General features: G+C 44.2%; 1 protein-coding gene across 1 annotated transcript in view; it reads right to left on the bottom strand.

Annotated features, from left to right (window-relative positions):
- Positions 1-1,138: 1,138 nt before the first annotated feature.
- Positions 1,139-20,742, bottom strand: part of METTL2A (methyltransferase like 2A) — a 23,829-nt gene continuing 4,225 nt past the window's right edge. The window contains exons 4-11 of the mRNA XM_026864617.1: positions 19,187-19,300; positions 14,878-15,239; positions 13,471-13,520; positions 12,951-13,011; positions 11,615-11,754; positions 10,712-10,818; positions 10,448-10,513; positions 1,139-9,117 (exon numbers count right to left, since the gene is read on the bottom strand). Of these exons, the coding sequence (XP_026720418.1) occupies positions 8,966-9,117; positions 10,448-10,513; positions 10,712-10,818; positions 11,615-11,754; positions 12,951-13,011; positions 13,471-13,520; positions 14,878-15,239; positions 19,187-19,300 (1,052 nt within the window). The 3' untranslated portion in view covers positions 1,139-8,965. The remainder of the gene's footprint in view (positions 9,118-10,447; positions 10,514-10,711; positions 10,819-11,614; positions 11,755-12,950; positions 13,012-13,470; positions 13,521-14,877; positions 15,240-19,186; positions 19,301-20,742) is intronic.

Genomic DNA, 20,742 nt, shown 5'->3' on the forward strand with positions numbered 1-20,742 from the left:
CGCGATGCACCGCTGAGTTACGGGCTTCTCCAGTGGCTGCGGTTGGGCTTTGCCAGGTTCAGGCTGGAGCAGTGGGTGGTGACTTCTGATAACGAACCTGATAAGCTGTTGCACCATCCTCCTCTTGACTTGCCCCACGTTCCTCTATGCTTGGCAAAATGGTTGGGGTTTCTCTCCTCGGGTTTTCAGGGATGGAGCACGTCCCCTACAAGCATGCCCCCTTCAGTACGTTTTGGGGGAGCTTTGGGAAGACAGCTGCCCAAGGGCTCTGCTCCTGCATTTTCAGCAAGCTGCCAGTGCTCAGAAACCCTTTCCTCTTAGCCTTGGCTAGCCATACAGTCGTATCCTTCCCTACTCCTCTGCTGAAAACTCAACTACCATTCTCTCCGCCTTCGTCATCCAAAGAGCAAGCTCCGAGCAACACTTTCAGCTGCAGTTTCCTTTCCAAGATGCCAAAATAGCAGCTCACACAGGAAGGACACGGCAGCTCATCTTTCTTTGGTGCAGCGGGGGAAGGAATCAACAAGTTGCAACTGTATTTCTGGGCGTAAGCAGAAATTTTGGAGCAGCCTTTAAGGGTACTGCTTGGCACCAGCAGAGTGCCAGGTAGGTACAAGGGGATTTCAGACAAGTTCGTCAGACAGTCTCAGCAGGAAGTAAAGTTAGTGGATAGATTTCCCAGTGCAGACAGAGCCTGTAAATCAGCCATCTCAGAGGTTTTCCCTCCTACACTCCATCAGGGCAGTGTTTTGAGCAGGGATGCACCATCCATCCCAGTCTGGCAAGACACTTCTTACTGTGCTGTGTCAGTGCGTCCCAGACTGGGTTCCCTGGAAAAGCAATGGGCTCTAGGGTAAAAATATATTTATCGGTGATAAAACACAGCACAGTTGGACTCTTTGTTATGGTGTTATCTCCAGCAGGAGCTAATCCCTCAGGTTTAGACTCAGGAGAGAAGTGGTGGAATGTTTCGGGTTTTTTTAATTCTGTTTTCTGAACACGAAAAGCCAAGTTACCAGAATGTGCTTCTGGCAAGAAAAGGTCAGTTTGTCACTTTCTGCTTTTACAGGGAAAGGTTTTCCAATTCAAAGTGTCTGGAATATGTAAACATTTAATAATTTTGTATAGGAAAATTTTAAATGCAATTTAGTGCAACTTTTAAAATGCTACTTCTAAAAGCCTATAAAGCATCAGAACTAAAAGAATGCTTAAGGTTAGGAAACCAAAATTCTGTCAATCTCGACTTCATTCTCTCCATAGTATTTCAGTTTGTGAACAGTTCCAATATATTTGATTTTCTGGCCCAGCAAGAGAAAATTTGCATCTCCAAGAATTCTCATGCAGGAAAACTCCTCCTTCCAGCCCACACTTGAATGACACATGAAAACTATTCTGTTTTCCCCCTTTTTCATTAACTTTGTAAGAGCCCCTGAGCTCTGGTCCTTTTAGAGGAGCTGGTTTGGGAGCTGGTGACGGGATGGTTAGGAGCAACGCAGCACATACATGGCTGACCAAATATTATCTCATTCACGGGGGCAAAGCCAGCCCTCCTACACCATCATCTCTGCCAGATTCCTCCCGTACAGCATCCTGCTCTCCAGGTCTGCCATCAGCCAGTGTTAATGCTTCCTATTACATCCCCCGTGGCAGCTCTCATCTCCGTGCATTGGTCTCCTTGGATGTCAGCAATATCCTTGGCACGTTGTGCTTGTATCATGTTTTGAAGAACTACTCAGCTGCTGCAGCCATTTTCTTTGTCACTGAATTTGACTTGAGCAGTCTCCGAGAGCTCCCCTCCAGCCAGCACAGCATGTTTAGCAAAAGCAGGGCAAACCCCTGCCTTCACATCACACTGTTAACCCACGTTAGACTTGACCAAAATTTGGTAAGATTTTATAGATGTTTTAATATATCATGTAACAAGTTCCTCCTGTCTTGAATTTTGAAAAGATAAAATATCAGAACTCAAGCTTCTGATCTTTTTAATGCGTTTTTGGTGACTTTCCTTTACCTCTGCTTTTCAGGCTTGTGAAATACTCTGACTGCATTTTCCCTAGCATTTCTGTACTGCCATGAGGTCTAGAAATGTATTGACATAATGTAACACACACACAAAGAAGAGAGCTGAGATTGCTCAGTGATAGCACAACACTGGGAGCTGGGGACTGGAGAAAAGCATCAAACAGCTTGAGCCTTTAAAACGTAAAAGCTGGCATCAGTGATCTCAAATACAAAAATTTTACAGCCATTGAGATCCCTCCCCTCTCCAACAAGAGCTCAGCACTCAGCAGGTCTCTTAAGGTTTTAGCTCTGAGGGATAATCTCACCTCTGGGCATCACATCCAGAAGAGGCCAACCCTGGTCTGCAGAGCAGATTCTGCTGCACCCTAACGAGGCAGAAGTTGCAAATGAAGATTTTTCTAGACTTGGGGCATTCAAACGTCTCACCCTTGTGTGGATTCTAGTGCATCTAGTAAGGTCAGGGCTCGTAGCACAGCCTTTCCCTCCTTAGGAACCCTTTCCCTCCCTAGGAATGTTAAAAGGGTCTTTCCTCATTTCCATTAGACAGGGAGAAAGTTGGTATCTCAGCTACTCAAAGATAACATGCCATCGCCTGACTCCTTCCTGAGGCCATTGGGAGAGCCTCCACCCTCCCACACAATGGAGTTTATCTCGGAGGTTGTTCCTACCCCTCCCTCTGTCTACACCTTCAGGTATCCCATTAGGGAGGCTTTGATACCCAAACCCAGTCGGAAAGCATCCAGGTTCCTCAACCTCCACACACACACAGAGCCATGCGCAGCCTCGGAGGGCACGGTGCCCCGATCCCCACCGGAGGAGGCAGCCGGCCGCGCGCGGGCAACCCCCAGGCCCAGCCGAGGGCAACCAAAACTCTCAGGCAGGAAAGGAACACCCCTGTGGCTGCGGCTGCTCTCCCCAAAGCACACGGTAGCAGCAAAATCTACTGTTTTTTCTTTTGCACGCACCTGAAATGATGTGATTCTCCTTCTTGCGCCAGCAAGTCCTTCCCTGTCCTCACTCACTACCAGCCTCCTGGAATAGGAGAGGGTATTATTCTCGGCAGGATTTGCCCCCTGCTTCTCTTCCTCCTGCATAAAACGGGCATAATAACACCCTACCTTACAGGGCTTTTGAAAGCCTCAATTAAACAAACTGCTTGAGATTTGTGTAAGAGGAAAATTAAATCAACATCCTATTGTAAAGCTAGAGTAACTGCATGCATATTTCTCTAAGTATATTCAGCCTCTGTGTGAACGTCTGTAAATACCTACCAACCTTCATAATGAGGCTTGTCTCAGCAGGGAAGAAGTCACTTGAAGTTGAGGAAAAGCCATATTTAGTTTTCCATGCAACCTTGATCGACCTCTTCACATCCACCCTTGGCAGTGAATGTGGAAAAAACCGTGTGGCTGTGTAATTTGAAGTGTGGCTGCAGCACAGTGTACCTGCCTAGGTGGTGCCCCCCAGATGATGGGGGTCCCATGGATGAAGAAGTAGTGTGAAGGAAGATCAGCCCATTTTCTCTCTAAAAGAGGGAGGCCACATCCAGTGCCCCTGGAGAAGGGTGTCAGGGTACCTCTCCCCTTACAGCTGTAGAGCAGATCCCCCATGCACACCACCGAGGTGTGAGCCTGGCCCCTGGGACTGGAAACAGCAACTTCCCGCTTCACATGAGCTGAAAGTAAGTTTCATAGGCCAAAGGATCATCCACAGTCCCCCAGCACTGCCCAAGCCCCAAATAACATGAAAATGCAAGAGCTCCATGGGTCCTTTGGACATTAAAACCACCTGGATACAGCAGTCACAGTCACACTCCACCCCCAAATCAAGTTGCTGTTCACACGTTGCATTGACACTTGCAGTGAAGGCTGTTTGGGGTTAGTCAATACCAGGGAGCACAGTTTAGAGCAGCAGGGCCCAAACCTCACCAGGATGTTCTTCCTTCCTGGAGACAGCCATGGACCAACAGGCTGGGAGCTCCAGGCAGGTGCTGACACGTTAGACCTGCTAGTGATCTTTGCCATCAATGCTTTCCAACCACAGCCAGCTCCCACTCATCCAACCCTGGGTCAAAGACGGTTATTTTCAAGAGTAGAAGCCTTCACTGGCATGACAGCTCCTGCCATACCACACAGCCTTTGGACAGAGGCACACATAGCTAAGATGATCTTGCTTCTCCCTGCCTGTGTTCCAGCCACGCTGCCAGGTCTAGCTTGTTCTCTCCATAAGAGAGGTAGCTGTATGCTATTTAGTCCAGATTGCTGTTGCCTACACAGGTAATTGCCTGCACTGTGTCCCACTTTCTCAGCAATACAAGCTCCCATTCAGCAAGGCACTTGTGCACAGGAACTTACTGCCTTCAGCAAGAGCTAAGCACAAACTTCAGAGCTTTGCTGATTAAGCACAGAGCTGGCAGTTCCTTTCCCTCTAGAGCACCTCACTTTGCAGGAGAGTCCTCCAAAAAATTCATCCCTCCTGCTCGCTTTTCTAGTAATTTCTATCTTGCCCTGAAAAAATATAAGACAACACTGTTAGAATCTGAATTCTATGGACGTTGTACAAAATTATGTCTGCCAAGCACACACCCCTGTCAAGGCAGATGAATAGCTACAAAAGCAAAAGTGATCCTGATCATGTGTCTTCTCTTCTGGACTAATTTTCCCCAAGATGGCACCAAACCAAAAGTGGTGGCACAGCTCTGATTGACAAATCAGATCCAACTGACTTATCAGGAGAACAAAGAAGACTGCGTGACTTGGTTTCCCTCCATCTGTCTCTACAGAGATGGAAGGATGCTCCCCAAATCCCTTAATAACTTGATCCTTGCAGCCTCAGACTCATCCATGCCCTCACTTCTAAGCACTCAAACCTGTGCATCTCACATTTGTGCTCAGGAAAACCAGTTTGTGTCTCTGATTCCTGTAGGGAATCCAACTGGGGACCAGCTGGGGCTCATCCCAATGCCAACAACAAAAGGAAGCTCTTTCAGCTTTAGTTATGATGCAGTGCCAAAAGCCGCTGGCATGCATACATGGAGGTTCCTTCTGCTCACACCTCTGCTTTATTGAAAATAATCAGGTCTCATTCATCCTGGAGCTCTGCAGCTAACTACAGAATTAGAAATGGTGGAGCCAAAGTATTTGGGAGAGAAGACAATTGTGTCTGGTCTCACATGCTTCTGGTCAGAAGCATTTGATGATTACTGTTGTAACAACAAAAATCACTACAGATGACTGCTGTTTCTCACTTTCCTATGCTGTCAGGAAGATCCTGAAAAAGCTCCAATTTTCAGTGGAATTTACAATTTATTTATTTTTGAAGTGATGGTATCCAAAATACTCCCCAGTCTCTTTCTCTCTTTCCCCCCCCTGTTCCCTTCCTGCCTCCCAGTTTCCAGCTATTTGTGAAACCAGGATGCTGTGAGATGAACGATGTACCTGGAGAGGCAAAGGGTTCTTTGTCATTCTCTGGAGCCCTCAGCATCACAGCTGGATTGAAAGCCTTTCTGAAGGATTAGTTCTGGCTCAGCCCAAGTCACAGGCTTGATGGCATAATCCCTACATGAAAGGGTTATTGAAAGGGTCAGAATAGGTGATGATAAAGTTCCCTTCCAGCCAAAACAATCTATGAACCTCCAAGGAAATCCACCATCCTCTGGCAAGAGCCAGGACCAGACTTTCCAAAGTTTAACAATGTCTGGCTCCAGAACTGCAGGGGCAGTGCCTCTGAAGAGCTATGAAATCAACTTTTCTGCTTGGGAGGTTCGACAAGCTACGTTGGCATTGCCTGTAAGCCACAGACCACAAGACTGGAATGCTGGGAACAAAACCAGAGCAGACACATTCAGAATGGCTTTAAAGCTAATGTTACAGTGCTAAAAAAGGAAGAGAAAAAAAGAGCAAAAAAATAAAGGCACTTAACCTGGTTTTTCAAAATTGTAAAAGTCAATTTGGAGATTTCCTTTGAACATGCTCAAAAGCCGTTGTGCAACCCAGCCTGCTCAGCAGGCCCAAGGTGGGAATGGCAGAAGCTGCTGCAAGTCAGGACCAAGGTACCTGAGCAGAGCTGTGTGGGAGGCAAGGCCTGGAGTCGCAGGAGAGCAGCAGCTTCAGAGGGAACGGGAGCTGGTGGAGATTAATGAAGGAAGCTCAGACAGTATCTGTCTGTAGGAGGCCTGGCTCAATTCAAGGCCATTAACTTGTTGCTTTCTGAACACCACCAACAGGACTGGAAACAAAAGCATGTCTGCCCAGCATGGTTCATGTTCAGTGATTGCTTAAATACTCCAGCAGAATGGAGAGCATTAAGAAAGGCAAAGAGCCACTTCAATGACTGCAGGCTCACAGGGCTGCAAGTTTTTGCATGAAGCCAGAGTCAAAACCAGGCAGGCAACTGGGATGTAGCCTTGAAAGTAGAAACAAATAAATTACTAGCCTTCATTTTCTCCCATTCAGGAGTTTAAAGGGGAGTCCATCAACTTTAAATAAATCATGCTTATAATTAAAAACATATTTTCCTGTGCTGCTTACAAGCCTTTGGATGATTAATAAGGCATTTTTCAAATTACTTTAATTCACACTAATTATGCTGTTTGTTTACCCCAGTCAATAATTTTTCTTCCAGGGAGATAAAGCTATCCCAGGAGGAGGTCTCCCTCTGGGGACCAAGAAGGAAGGACCCCAGGGAACTGCCTAAGGCACCAGTAACTCATGGAAGGTCTTTCACTGAAAGCTACGGAGCTGGTTACATGACTCACGTCACGCTGAACACTCACAGGACTTCTTTTGCTAAGCCTGACTCTTTGCCTGGATAAGATGAGGAGACACAATCTTGCTCAGCTCCCAGATGCCTTGAGCTGTGTTTTGCCTAGACCTTGCCTGAGGTACCAACCTTGCCAGGGAATCAGACTTTGTAGGTTTAGCATGAAAACACAGCAGCGCCAGCACAGCTTCTGGGTTGGGTCAGGCTTGTGCCCAGCAGAAGCCAAATGTGCTTAGAGAGAAAGAAGCATCATCTCCTCCTATTCCATTTGCAGATGCTGGAATGTCTCTTAGCCCTTTAGAAAATACAGTACAACAAACTGAACAAGAATTCTCTTCCCAGTTATCTGCTTCCCTTTCACCCTTTCAACACTATGCAAGAGCTAGATGTATAAAAAAAAAGCAACGGTGCATTTCCATTCCCACCCCAGCACCACAGCCTGCCTTTGTGGCGTGGATGGATTTGCTGGGTCACCTCTCCACAGGAAGGGCTGAAATGTCCTGGCCCGGAAGCCTTCGGGTAGTAGCCACTCCTACCTGCAGGGTGACACAGCAACAGGGAAGCTACAAACTGATCATGCTGCCATATGCCCAGCAGAGACTTGCTACAACCCCTTCCAAGGCTTTACAAATCAGGGTGCTTCTGGTTTGACTCCCCAGGACTCCTGCAGACTCTCCAAAGTTAGCAATGACATTTCCTTATCTTTTTACCCTTTCTCCTGTGTTTCAAGACAGCAGTTATTTCATAACCTACATGTCTCTATAGCTGACAGTTATTCTTGGGCAACTACAAGCTACAAATACAAGTGTCTAGCTAACAAAATATACATGCCTTGTGTAGCATGAACTGCTCTGTTGTGGTGCACACACAATAGACTTTGTTACTTCATGAACTATAAAAAGGCAGAAGATATCAGCCAAGGCTTTCCCTTCTTGAGAGATGAGAGCAGGCACTAATGAGACTCATTATAACAGAAGAGGAAAAAACCTGTAGTTACTTAATGGTGGCCCAGATGCTTCAGATCAGGCACACAGAAGCATGTGAGTTTCTGTGGAAGCCTGGTTTATATTAATCAAACCAGCATTGAAAAGCATTACCACAAAATTTATTCTAATACCTGTTGTACCACACCCTAAAAATAACAAAAGAAAACAAGCTGAGATAAAAGATATTTTCTGTCAAAGGTGGGGAAATACCTTCAGAAAGCCACAAAGTTGGCTTCCTCTAAGAAATTAAACAAGAGTGGTAGACATTCCTCAGATTTCTTATCAAAGACAGGTGTCTTGTCTGCTTAGGTTTAGCACACCACCATGACAGGGCAGTGCAGTTTGTGACCCGGGGGCTGCAACCAGCAAGCACAGTCTCTCACCGTTCAAGCAGAAAAAGCAAGCAATTCTGTGTAAACCCTGGTCATGTGAGCTGCTTGTGATACTCTGCACTCTGGAGGTGCCCCAAAACTGGCATCAGCCCCAAATCTTTGAAAACCTGAACCCTACCTGATATGAACTGATAGCACCTGAGCCACAGCGTGCTAGATGCCCAGATGAACATCCTTGTGCACAGCGAGGTCAAGGCAGCATAATCTGCTTTCGCCACAGGTTATCTGCACACCACGAGGCATCCATGGGGAAGTTGGCACAGAGAAACTAGGATGCTCTCAGTTCCTGCCCTCGATCAGTGTATTTTAACTTGTGGATTTGCACAAACCTGAACTATTAGAAGAGAGATGCATGAGATAAGCTGGTGAAGGGATTTGTATTAGGCCTAGTGACCAGTTGCAGAGAAGAGCAGATTTACCTTTTGTAAGCTTTTTTGTTCCCAAGACAAGAGTACACAACACAGTGGTAAGGTCGAAGCTTTCCTTCTGTTTCATGTGGAAATCCAGAGTAAGAGTGACTCGCTACTCAACTTGCTCAGCTGCTGTAAGACAGCATGACCATTTCTTAAGTTGTTAAAACCATAAATAATTTTAAAAATTCAGACCAGTAGCAAGACATTTAAAATACCGCTTGGTCTCCTCTTAGGGCATTCGTCCTTAGCAAAACTCACTTGAAGTGATGCTAGGCACTGTAAAAGGCACTGAGGTCCTGTGTGCGCTGAACTCCACAAAGCCACATCTCACCAGGAGGAGCCACTGCCCGTGGCTGCGAGGAGGCTCCAACCCAGACAGTTTCTGGTCTCCTCACAGCGGAGGGCTGGCAGGTTTGCGGTATTTGCACTGGATCCAGACTCGATACATCGTCATTTGTTTCCCACGGTTCACTTGCAATCGCCGATCGACCAGATTCTGGATTTTCTCCAGCCCAGCTGTTGTGAAGAGATCATCTAACTCATCTGGAAGCAGAGAGAAGGAGACTGAGGATGCCACAGCTTTCATTTAACTGATATCTGCTCACACCAAGGGCTAAATTATGTTGAAAGATGGACCAGAGGAAACTCATGGTCTCGCTCTGACAGGGAAACATGAAGATCAGACAGGACTTAACTACCGTACTGTGGGGTATTAAAATCACAGTTTCTCTCGTTTCCCTTGAGCTTACCTTCTACCAAGGAAGGAAATAATTATTTGGAGGACAACTAGAATTACAGAGACTTGACAGAGAGAAAACATCAGCAGTTTCAGACTGGGGTATGTCCTCTAGTAACCGATTAAGGGAGCATCTTCTGGCAAGTAGGGACAGATCCATTCCTTCCCCCCCCCCTCCAGAGGAATTTCAAGACTCTGCAAGAGCAAAGAACAGGATCAGATCTATGCTTTTAAATGGTGGCAATAATATCTGTGCTGCACAGGCTGGAGGGGAGTGGGATTCATTACGATTAAGTTTGGGGAAAAATCCTTTAAAAACCACACCCTGTTGGGGCTCAATCAAAGCACTCGGAGCCCTCAAGGGTGCAACACTTACACTGGCAGGTATTCCAGACCAAGCAAATAAGTATCATAGTGCCCCAGCACACTGGCCCTGGGCAAAGCCAGACCCCGTCCCGCCGAGCAGCAGCGAGCTCGTTCAGCTGCAGCCTGGGAGCACGTGGTTTGTAGGGAGCTTCTGTAGAAAAGGGCTAACAGGCCCCAGCTTGTGCTCGTTTATCAGATGCTTGCCATCCTGAAGCGTTTGCCAAACACGCATTAAACATTAATTTTGTTGTGACAAACAAGACTTGTGCAGTGGGGAAGGGAATAGTTCACTGCAGCTGTGCCACCGCTCTAAAACTGACCATGCAGGGGGTGGAAGTGACTGGAGGTGCAGTGGGTGATGAGCAGGGACAGGATGAGCCCCGCTGAACATCGAGCAGCAGCAGAACTAGAGCAGCTGCCTCAGCTCTGTGCTGAACCACGCCCTGCTTATTTCCTCCTAGGAAAACAGTAAAGTTCCTTCAAGTGGTGTCCACCTCACTCCATCCTCCGCAGGCAACAAGATTCAAGAAGAGCCCCTCCCAGTGTAGCAAACACACACCAGTCTTTCTCTAACAGGATTTTCTACTAAGGAATTCACCGTGCCATATTTGCATTCACAAGGGACAAGCCCAGGTCCCCATGCAACTGGGAGATGTTTAACATTCCACATTGCTCCAAGACAGACAGGCTGGAAAGAGCTAGTGGCAAAACTTGAGGGCACAGGGACAAAAAGAGGTGAGGACAGTCAGAGGGATATTTCTAGCTTCTTACCTTGTGTGAAGAAGTAGACTCTGGTGCCATCACCTCTCACATAGAAGTTATCAGACAGACACTGACCTAAGGGCAAGAGGGATTTAAACAGTTACCAGGTATCATTTAAAAATCAACAACTGTCATCCAACAAGAGGCATTCTCCCAGCACATGCTGTGCTTAAGGGGAATTAATGAGCTGCCTCCTAAACAGGGTAGACACTGCTCCAGAGAAGCATCAACTACTAGTGATCTGGCAAGACTTCCCAGGGGAAAAGAAAATACCTTTCTTAAACCGAAGCTGGGCCAGATCGTAACGGCCATAATCTCGTAACAAAATCATTCCTCCTGGTTTCAGAAGGCGACTCAGTCTGTTAACGATGCATTGCATCCTGAGGAAAGAACAAAACAGAAATATTCAACATCCTGCAAAATGATGCTTGTTTCCTTAGCCTACTTTCCAAAATGAAGGTATAAAGTCTTACGTATGTTTCAGCTTCATATAAAGAGCTACCAAAAGCTAGCACTTTTCTGAGCTATCTCAGATTTAGGTGGGTTGATTTTATTTGGCTGCCTTACTTCTGACACTCCCTGATTCTGCTTTTTTTCCTACAACAACTTAGCCTGCCACAGCAGGGATTAACTGCTCTCTCTTACTAATTACAACAGTATTTCCACTGGTTTCTGTAAAACAAGTAGTAAGTGAACTTGAAGAAAAATGCTGTGAAATAAAACCAAAGGGAACAAAAACCAGACTAGTGTAGGTTGTAACGGTCACACTAAGATCACAGCACTTTTCTTAACTGTTTTCTGAACCTGTCCCCTCCCTTCTTGCTACCTTCCACATGAGAAGTTCATCTAGCTTTTCAGCCATAAAATCGAGATGCATATTTTCCACAAATAGGTGCTGAGTGCTCAGTGGGGCTGGGGTTCAGAACAGGTGAGCAACTGTGACAGCAGCAACATGTCATCTACAGCCACTTAGCACTTCAAAAATCACACCTATCCTATGCCAGAATTTGTTACAACAGAAAGTACCTGCAAATTTCAATTTCAGAGGCTTAATGGAAACCTGGACCAGACAGAGAACAAACTTTAATGTTCCTTGATATGAGGGGACCAATTATTAAAGAACTCCAGCCCTATACGCATTATCTTCTGCAGCCAGAAGGAATTATTAAAACTTACTTCTCTGGGAGAATCGCTGAGAGGACAAAGATAAGAATAACAACGTCAAGACTCTCGTCTGGCATTGGGAAAGGACTTTGGTCATTGCACAGGTCATGGACAAAGGCCAAGCAGCGAGAAGAATCATATTCTGCATTGTTCTGTATTTAAGAGGAGAGAAATTAGAGCATTAGCAGCAGACCCCGATCTCAATATTATCTGGACACGGGAGCATCTTAACTTTCACATCATGAAGTGGTGTGTCCAGAGATCTGTGACAGCCTCACTGGACTAAGGAGATGGGGTCAGACAGGTTCCCTGGTCAGACAAGTAACAGGGTTGAAATGGGAAAAAATAAGTACACATGGGAGATTTACAAAGAGCTTTGGATTTGTTACATTCAGACAATCAGCGCTGCCAAAACCCCAAAACCGCACTGAGGGATTACTGCAATTTTAAAGTCCAATTTTCCACTAATAATGGTAAGAAGTGAGGGATTTACACTGTTAGGCAGGAAATCTTTACCAGTGTGAGAGCATCAGGGCCTCTCTCCGCATCACTGAAATCAATATTCATTTCAACTACAAGCGAACTACTCCCTATACCCCAAAAATCAAACCTGGCTGCCTAGAGTTACGCTCTTAAAAATCACATTTAGACTTCCAAAAGAAGTTGTATATTTTACTAAAGCTGCTGCTATGGACTGCAGTAGCCTCTACAAACAGTGCTTGTGTCACCTTAAGAGGATGAAATGGCACGCTGCCTCTGCTGCCGTGCTCCCCACCTCATCTCCTGAAGTGACTGATTACATTTGATACTCCATATATTCTCAGTTCTATTCTGACCTGAAATCTGTCAGCAGTATTTGTCCTTCGACTAAATTCCAGCCTCCTTCTCCCCAGACAACTGCATCCCTCCTCAGCTGTCTGTGCAGAAGCAATCAGACCACATTCCCAGAAATGCAGTGACAGTAACACACACACACACACACACACACACACAAACCAAAACCAGCTTCAGTTCCTGTTAAAAAACCAGCCTGAATGTCTTCGGGTTCAGCAGTTACTCAGCTAAAGAGCACTGGATTTAGAAAAGTACTGCCAACCACAGGGGAAAGAAAATCTGGCTGACTTGTCTGCTGCCAATGTGGCATTCTGAGAACTCCAACTTCCCTCATTTCTACAATCTTTGATGGCTCATTTTACCGGATTTACCAGTACAAGGGTCAGCACTGGGGCTAGCTAAAAAAGAAAGGTGCCAACACAGCTGGGCAGCTGGTGGCAGCTGTGAGATATTTGTGTTAATGCACAATTGGCACCATGTACTTCCTACCTTCGTAAGTCAGCACTGAGTTTACCTGGACAAGATCCACAGCCGTTGTAGAAAAATCACAACAATAAACAAAAAGGCCTGGGTCACTGAAATAAATAAAAGAAACTATCAGCATTTACATAAAGCTGCTCCACAGGAATTAAGAAGTGTCTCAAATGCATAGAGCACAGAAATCTGGGTCTTTAGTCTGTCAATGCCTTGTGCAAAATCTGGTGGATCATGTTGCTCCTTTACGCCTCAGTTATTCTCAGATGGAACGGACTACTTACTTTTCCTTCTGGAAAAGGAGAGGCACAAAGGCCTGTATGAAAATGCTTTCAGAATGAGACATGTAAACTCACATCATGTTTCACTGGTTGCATTGTACAAGAGCAAAGATTCCCAGGCTCAAAACACAATCATTTGAAGATGCAGATGGCAAAGGTACCATTTGTGTCTGGCCTTCTTCTGAGATTGTCTAAACTAAGAGCACATGAAACACTTTTCCAGCTGTTTTTCAGAGGCTGGTATATCATGCAGGTAAAAACCTACTGAGAACTACTTACTTGTTGGTTTGTAAAATTGGGAAGACTGTATTTCCAGCACCACAGCCAACCTGCACAAACAAAGCAGAGGTACACATAGTCAAAATAATTTCTTCAGTATGTCCCATGCAGCTAATTTCAAATCATCTCTCTACAGCCATGGAACAAAGAGCAACTCATGAGTAACAACTGAGCCTAGCAGCGATCGTCTGCAAATCTTACTGCAAGATCTGAAAACGTTTGGCTCTGAGAAGCAGGCTTATATATAAGCATCTGTGGGAAACCACTAAGCCAGTTCTCATAGAAATCTTACTAACAAGCTATATATTGTTACTCTTTTGAAAACTGTTATTGCTGGAATCCCAAGCACAACAACCAGTATGAGTCACTGAAGCACTGGCAAAGGCCATGGATTAGTTGCATTCACTTCCATAGAAAATCAGAGCAATGGAGAAAGAAGTTTGCTTTACTATAATCTCATCCTGCTGTTTCAGAGTTTCCTTCACTAGATGGCTCTTCCTCAAGTTACAAGCAGGTCTACAACGATTCTGCCTTATTATTAATTCTGTTTGTTCCCATTTAAAGAGAAGATGGTTCACACAACTGGGTTTGGGGAATTTGCCTCTCAGTGTTTACGGAATCCATAAAATTGAAATAGACTGAGCAGAAAACACCACTGATAGCTTGCAGTAACAGATATTACTTAAAGTACTCAGGTGAGACATGAAAGCCACAATGACCCAACAACATCAAAGTCTGAGGAAGTTTCAAAGCCTCAGATTAAATAAAAAACTCAAAAGGACAGTTCACATTGACTCTCCCTGGAAGAGGCGGAACTTCCATAGAACATGAAGCATTCAACAAAACCAGCAATATCTACAGTGAACTAGAGGTGGCAGAGAAAAAGGTCACTACCAGCTGTCAGGAGTCTAATATTTAGAAGCTCTACAGGCTTTTCTGAGACAAACCCTGTATCAGTCTGAGACTCCCTGTTATTACACGGGCCATAAGGAACAAACCAAACAGCATCTTTACATTCTTGGTTGCGTTGTTTTGTTTCACAACTCCCAAGGCAAACAAGAGTCAGCACAAACATGCAAAACATAAATGACAAGGCAAAGCTTTATACAGACAAGTAAAAGAATCAGCTTCTTCAAAAGATTACTTTGAAATGCTTATTTCAACATCTGATAGCAATAGTTTGTCTTTTACTCAGAAACGGCATCTGCCAGTTCACAGTCTGAACCAAAAGAAACCCAACAGATTTAATTCAGTTCTAAGCTGCCCACTGTTTTTGACATTTTACTGACTTAAGGCAACCATCCCATTCAGTTGCTGTTTGCCCATGATATGTATTTTTATGGCCCACTCACACTACCACTGATACAAGGGACTGTTTGATGTGTGACACTGTTTTACAGCCATTACCTCTAATATACGATAAGATGCAGATGATCCTGGGTAATCTCCATCGCTTTGATTCAGCTCACTATACTTCTGTGCAGCCAACTCCTTTGTGCAGATCTCAGGTGTGATTTTTATCAGGTTTAACTGATTCTCTGCCCTGGTTTCCAATGAACAATGTCCATTTTCACAGCTTCCCAGCCCTTCATTGTTGGATTCTTCTTTGTTACCAAATTTATGCACAGAATCCCCATTTTGACTTGGGTTCCTGTTAGGTGCCAGCTCAGGAAATTCAGTGAACAGCCAGTGCCTGTCCTTGAAGAAGCCATTTTCGTGGATTTTATAAAAGTCATCCCAGTATCTCTTAGCATTCACCTCATATTCCTCTGTGAACACAAACAAAAATGTCACCAGTAGTCGAATCAGGTCTCAATCAGTTCAGACAGTAAGAGATCACTGCAGATATCTATTCGGCAATCCACTTTAGTAAGTAAGACTACTGACTGAAAATCACCTTTATTTAAATTGTGCCACACCACATAAACACTCAGCTGCCTCCTCACAGTCACTTTATTAGGACTAAAAAAAGGGAAAAGAGATAGAAGAGGAAACTAACTGTCTCTTGGGAGGAGTTAAAGGAAGCTGGCAACAGAAAATGCCTTTTTGAAGGAGACTGGAATGAAGAAATCCAGGTTTTACTTCCATCTCTAACACTAACTTGTTCAGTTCACTGGAACAATTAATTTGGAGCCTCATGACACTAAGTGTCAAGCACTTACAACTTCTAAGGAATTCTATAACAGCTGCCGGGAGCTGAAGAGCTCCTGCCCAATGTGCTACCCCTTTTTTCAGATGGAGAAACAGAAAAATTAGTCAACTGTTTAGGCCTGGCAGAGAGCTCTGTTAGCATTTGCGCAATACACCAACATTACAGGACAGCATGTTTTACAGAAGTATTGCTAGAGCCCAGTCTACAGCACTTTGTTTTCCATAATTCTGGGCATGTTAGAGCATCATACATTTCTGAAACTAAAACAAAAGAGGGGAATCAACAGAAGTAATAGCGAAGAGCTAAGGTGGATGGATTAAAGATGATAAAAATTAACTTTGGTAGCAAACTTTATCATTTTCACACCAAGTGGATACATTCCAGTAGCAAGATTACAGAAAGCTGGAAGAACTCATACAGCCTTGGTCTAACGAAATTCAAGTCACCCACAGAATTATTTCTACACACCTTCAGAGATTTCAGATCAAGTACAGTTCTAGGGGAACTATTTTTTCCATGGGAAGTTATGAATCCAACTGGCTTCCTGAATTCTCACCAATGTGGTGAGTTCTCTGTCCTGGGAAATAAGAGCTAATTATAGCACCCTATTCTTGTAATCACCTAGAGGCACCAGCATCCACAGCCAGAGATCCCAACTGTGTTTCAGTAACATGCAACTCAGCCATCTTTGCACGGCAACAAGTGCCTTAACTGAATGCAAATGATTCTCCCACGATTCAAGATGATGACTGTCTGTGAGAATGGATAACCTCTCCCCAACATCTAGTAACAGTAAGGTTAGGAGAAAAAGCAGGCATCTTGAAATTGGAGATTAGTATTATTATCTGAACTGCAGTTTATTTATCAGTCTTTCTGAAAAGCACATGAATGTTTAGAAGATATCTGAAGGGACATAGTAAAATGAATCAAGAACACCCAGGAAAATATGTAGCCTCAGCCAAACATAGACAAAAAATGGCTTTAACAAAGAACCATAAGCTGGTCATATGTATATTTTTAGTAGCTTCTATCCCTGAAGCACAAAGAGCTATATATAAAAATAATATCTTTACCTCAACTACAAGGATTTTCTCCTTTTAAGAAGCCTCGTCCTTAAACTTCAAGCTGAAAGAAACTTTAATGTCTGATATTAGACTAGAGCAGTGAGTTTGTGCCATGATCTCACCGTAGCTCAAAGTAAGCAGGGTCAAGTCAGTTTGCTGTTTGCATAGAACTCAGTGACTGCTACAGTCAGAGGAAGAAGTGTTATTGATTCATGCCCTGGCACACTCCTTCTCGAATTGACACTTTTTCTGTGTACTAGTAGGGATATGCAAGGCTGCTAGGGCTGGAAATGCTCTTTCACCTAACAGAAATATAAAGTCCTCATTCTTGCTGGTCCCTAACAATCTCATGACAGCCTGACTGCAATGGGATACTTACATGAGGTGCTGGGGCAAAATTCCAGCCCAGCCATTTTGGATTACCCACATTTTTTGCCACAGTATAATGCTGAACAAGACATTGTGCTCTTCCTGTGTTAAATTATTGCGAAATTCTGTTGGATGCTATTGAACAGCTGTTATACTTTATCCCACATGTGTGGAAGCTTTAATTAAAGCTCATTTACCTCATAACCAAGTGTTTCCAAAGCACTGGAAAAAAGGATCGGTAACAATATAAATGCAAGAAATCAAGGGCCAGATGACAAAGATCATGCAAGAAACAGATATAAAGCAAAAAAAATGACCATATTAATTTTTCAGTCTGACTTCCTGCACAACTTATGCCAGAAAAGTTCACATACTACTCGCTTCAAGATTCTTTTTGTGGTATTAGCTCATGGGGACATCGGCGTGCGAGCCAGATTCCTCCAGAGACTTTCTTGATAAGGACTCCTGACTTTTCTGCTCGTCTTTGTAAGGACACCCCCAAAGCCAAGCCCATACTCACCCTTTCACATTGCAGAAGAAGGGAAAACAAAAGTAACTGTTCACAAAGACAGGAAGAGAACCAGGGACCCCCTGAATTGCATGGGGGCTAATTATGGAGCCTCAGAAGGAAACCAAGAAACTCTTCCACTTCTTTCTTTGTTCCCAGCCAGGAGACACATCTTCGACATACCCCATAGAACTTCTCTCCTTCTTCAGAACAAATTCTGACAGCCCCAAGAAGTCCACAGAATAATACAGCCATAATGACCAATAGCCTGTCTTTGTTCTCCTGCTTGGACATTACTGATTCTCAAAATACTAGACGCCTCAGGCACACTTGGCTGGGCTGGCTTCCCTTCGTTTCAGCCATCCCATTGTCTCCACACGCTTTCCACTGAATAGCAACCATCAAAATTTGACTGGCCTCCATTGTTCAGTCTGGGAAATACATCATGAAGACCTGACAAACTGCTCTAACAGCAAATTGCTCCACAATTTCATAGTTGTATATAGGTTCTCAAAGCATGACAGACAGCGTCCTTTAATGTTAACCAGATTTTAAAAAGAACTCAACACAATGGGCATCACAATAGAAACTGCTGGATACTTCTGGGAATCCAAGAAATTAGGAGGGTTGCTCTTTGGTATAATTAAATTTGCTATTGTGAATACAACTGGAAGCTATATGGGAAGTGTCTCAATAGCTCCTGTAGAGTTGAGCATCGCCTTACAGACGACACACTCAATTTAATTTGAACAAAAGGAGCGGATCCATCCTAGAGCTCGGCAGGGTATAACAAGATCATCATCAAACAAGTCTCTTATCATACCAGAGAACAGGAAGCCATTTCACCATCGTTTAAGGGACTGGATGACATCTAACAGGTGTGGAGGAAAGATGCACTACTAACCAACTCAGAACAGCTTCAACTGTATTATACTTGACTATAGAGCTGTGCACCTTTAGCTTGATTCAGATTCAGGTAAGCTTTACATTTTGGATGTATAAATATCCTTTAAGCCAAGTTTGAGGAAATAAAAACTTCAGAATCCCTTTTCTGCCTCTCTGATGACAAATACTTCAGTCAGGACAAAATAATTTTTACCTGCTTCTGACTTAAGCATTATCATGCTGTTTGTTAACTTGGTAGAGACAGATACGGAGACTATTAGACCTTCTTAAGAGAAAAATGGAGCTTGAATTCAGGATGGCTCCACAGCACGCAAACAAACAAAAGATTGCCTGTTAGAACTTAAGCTTTAGAGAGCAAAAGCAAGCAGAGGCAATAACACTACAGTGAAAGAATCTGTTGACAAGGAACACTAAGTATTTAAACATACACAACATGAAAAAAGCAGCTCAACCCCAGATGACTCCTCCCAGCAAGACCATTTCTGTTCCAGTAGGATGAGTCTCTGGAGAAGGTTGAAAAGTCACAGAAAGGTAAATTAAGAGCAGAAAAATTCCTCCTCCTCCATTTTTCATTATCAACTCGGTAATGTATTTTGAATGATTTGGGAGAGGGGGGAAGGGAGGAATAAATGATGATGCATATGAGGCTCTGGCCAGACTGTTCTGTTCTTGTATGCACAAGCCAAGACTTAGCATTAGAAGACTATCCAAAAGTACCTTGTTTATCTTGTGGCAATAGCTGTGAGCTGTTCTCTTGAACTTTACTCCTGGCACTGGCTTCCTGCTCTTCTGACCATTCCACATTATCCCTGTTGTGAAAAATAAGATGAACTACTCAGCCACGAATGGTAGGGCAAAGACAGAGAGAAAAGAGCAAGGTCTAGACAGCCCTTCAAACTGGCAGCTGTGGAGCTTTTCCACAATCTCTAATTCTAGCTCAGCAGCACTACAACAGCTATCAGCACATACGGTTCCCAGTTCTGAATGAACGGCACTTGTAGTGTTACAAAAGATGTAACTGGAAGGGATCCCAAGAGACACCAAATCTGTCCCCTAATCCTTTTCCCTATTTGATGCTCAGCCAAATTTAGATGAAATAAATCCTTACTATAAAACCACGAGGGTACTCAGCACAAACAGGCCTCCTTGGAGAGAAACTGTCACTCTCACCCAGTGAAAAGCACTTGTTCCTGCAGAGGCGAGACAGGCAGGCGCTCGCGTGCTTTCACTCAATCAGGTCATCAGCAAGGGCCATCTGATTTAGCTGTCTTAGAAAACTACATTTTCTTTCTCAAGTTAAAACTTAAAAAAAGCAGTAGGGTTATTTGGACAGTGTTATATTAATATTAAATCCAATTATGAGAAAAATATGCAGGAAGCTTTAAAGCATTAAGAAGTATTAATAACTTTAATGACTATACAACTGTGTATGCCCATTTAAGTGATTCACTTGACCTTTCTTCATGAAAACAAGTGAATGAAAAACAGAATACAAGGACCCAGAAACACTATTCTGGCCTCAGGAGAAATTAGTCTTTTGATATTAACTCACAAAACAAGACTTAAACGTCAAGTCTGTGAAAACTAGATTACTATGAGTTTCTGCACGAAAACACCATTGAGAATATGCTTCTGTAACAAACCTTTGGTATAGTATAGTCCCAAATGAACGACAAGCTGATACATGCACATATTACTTTATTACAAATTAAACATACCCAATTCTTAACAGGGTATAGCAGCCAGAGGTGAAAGGCGGACATATTTACTTCAAAAATGCAAAATACCTTCAGTTCCCAGCAATTTTGAGAATTTGGGTGCTTAACATATTTTAAAGTGGCTTTGTCCAGCCAAAGGCTCCTGTTCCCAGCTCACACCTAGCACAATCCCACACTGTTACAGCACTGTAGGGCAGCAGATGGGTGAAATGATCACTGTTCAACTTACACACTAGTCACTCATACAGAGATGCAGAAGGGTTATAGACTTCTGAAAGAAGGTAACAACTTTATTAACTATAGCAATGAAACAACTGCTACAGAGCAAAACACCACGTTCTCCTGAAACATCAAGGGAGCCTGAGCAATCCAACTGCTTCGAGTAGGGCCAAGGGAGGCTCAGGACCCCCCGGGGATCAGCACCCCCGAGCACCGGCCGAAGAAGGCAGGGCCCTAACGCACCTCCAAGCCCTCAAGGCAACGCCTGCCCAGTCGGCAGCACCCCAGCCAGGGGGTGCCAGGCCCCCGCCCCCCGGCCGCCAGCCCCGCACCCAC

The sequence above is a fragment of the Athene cunicularia genome, assembly GCF_003259725.1.
Source record: "Athene cunicularia isolate RWA chromosome 27 unlocalized genomic scaffold, athCun1 chr27_part1, whole genome shotgun sequence".
Taxonomy (NCBI): Eukaryota; Metazoa; Chordata; class Aves; order Strigiformes; family Strigidae; genus Athene; species Athene cunicularia.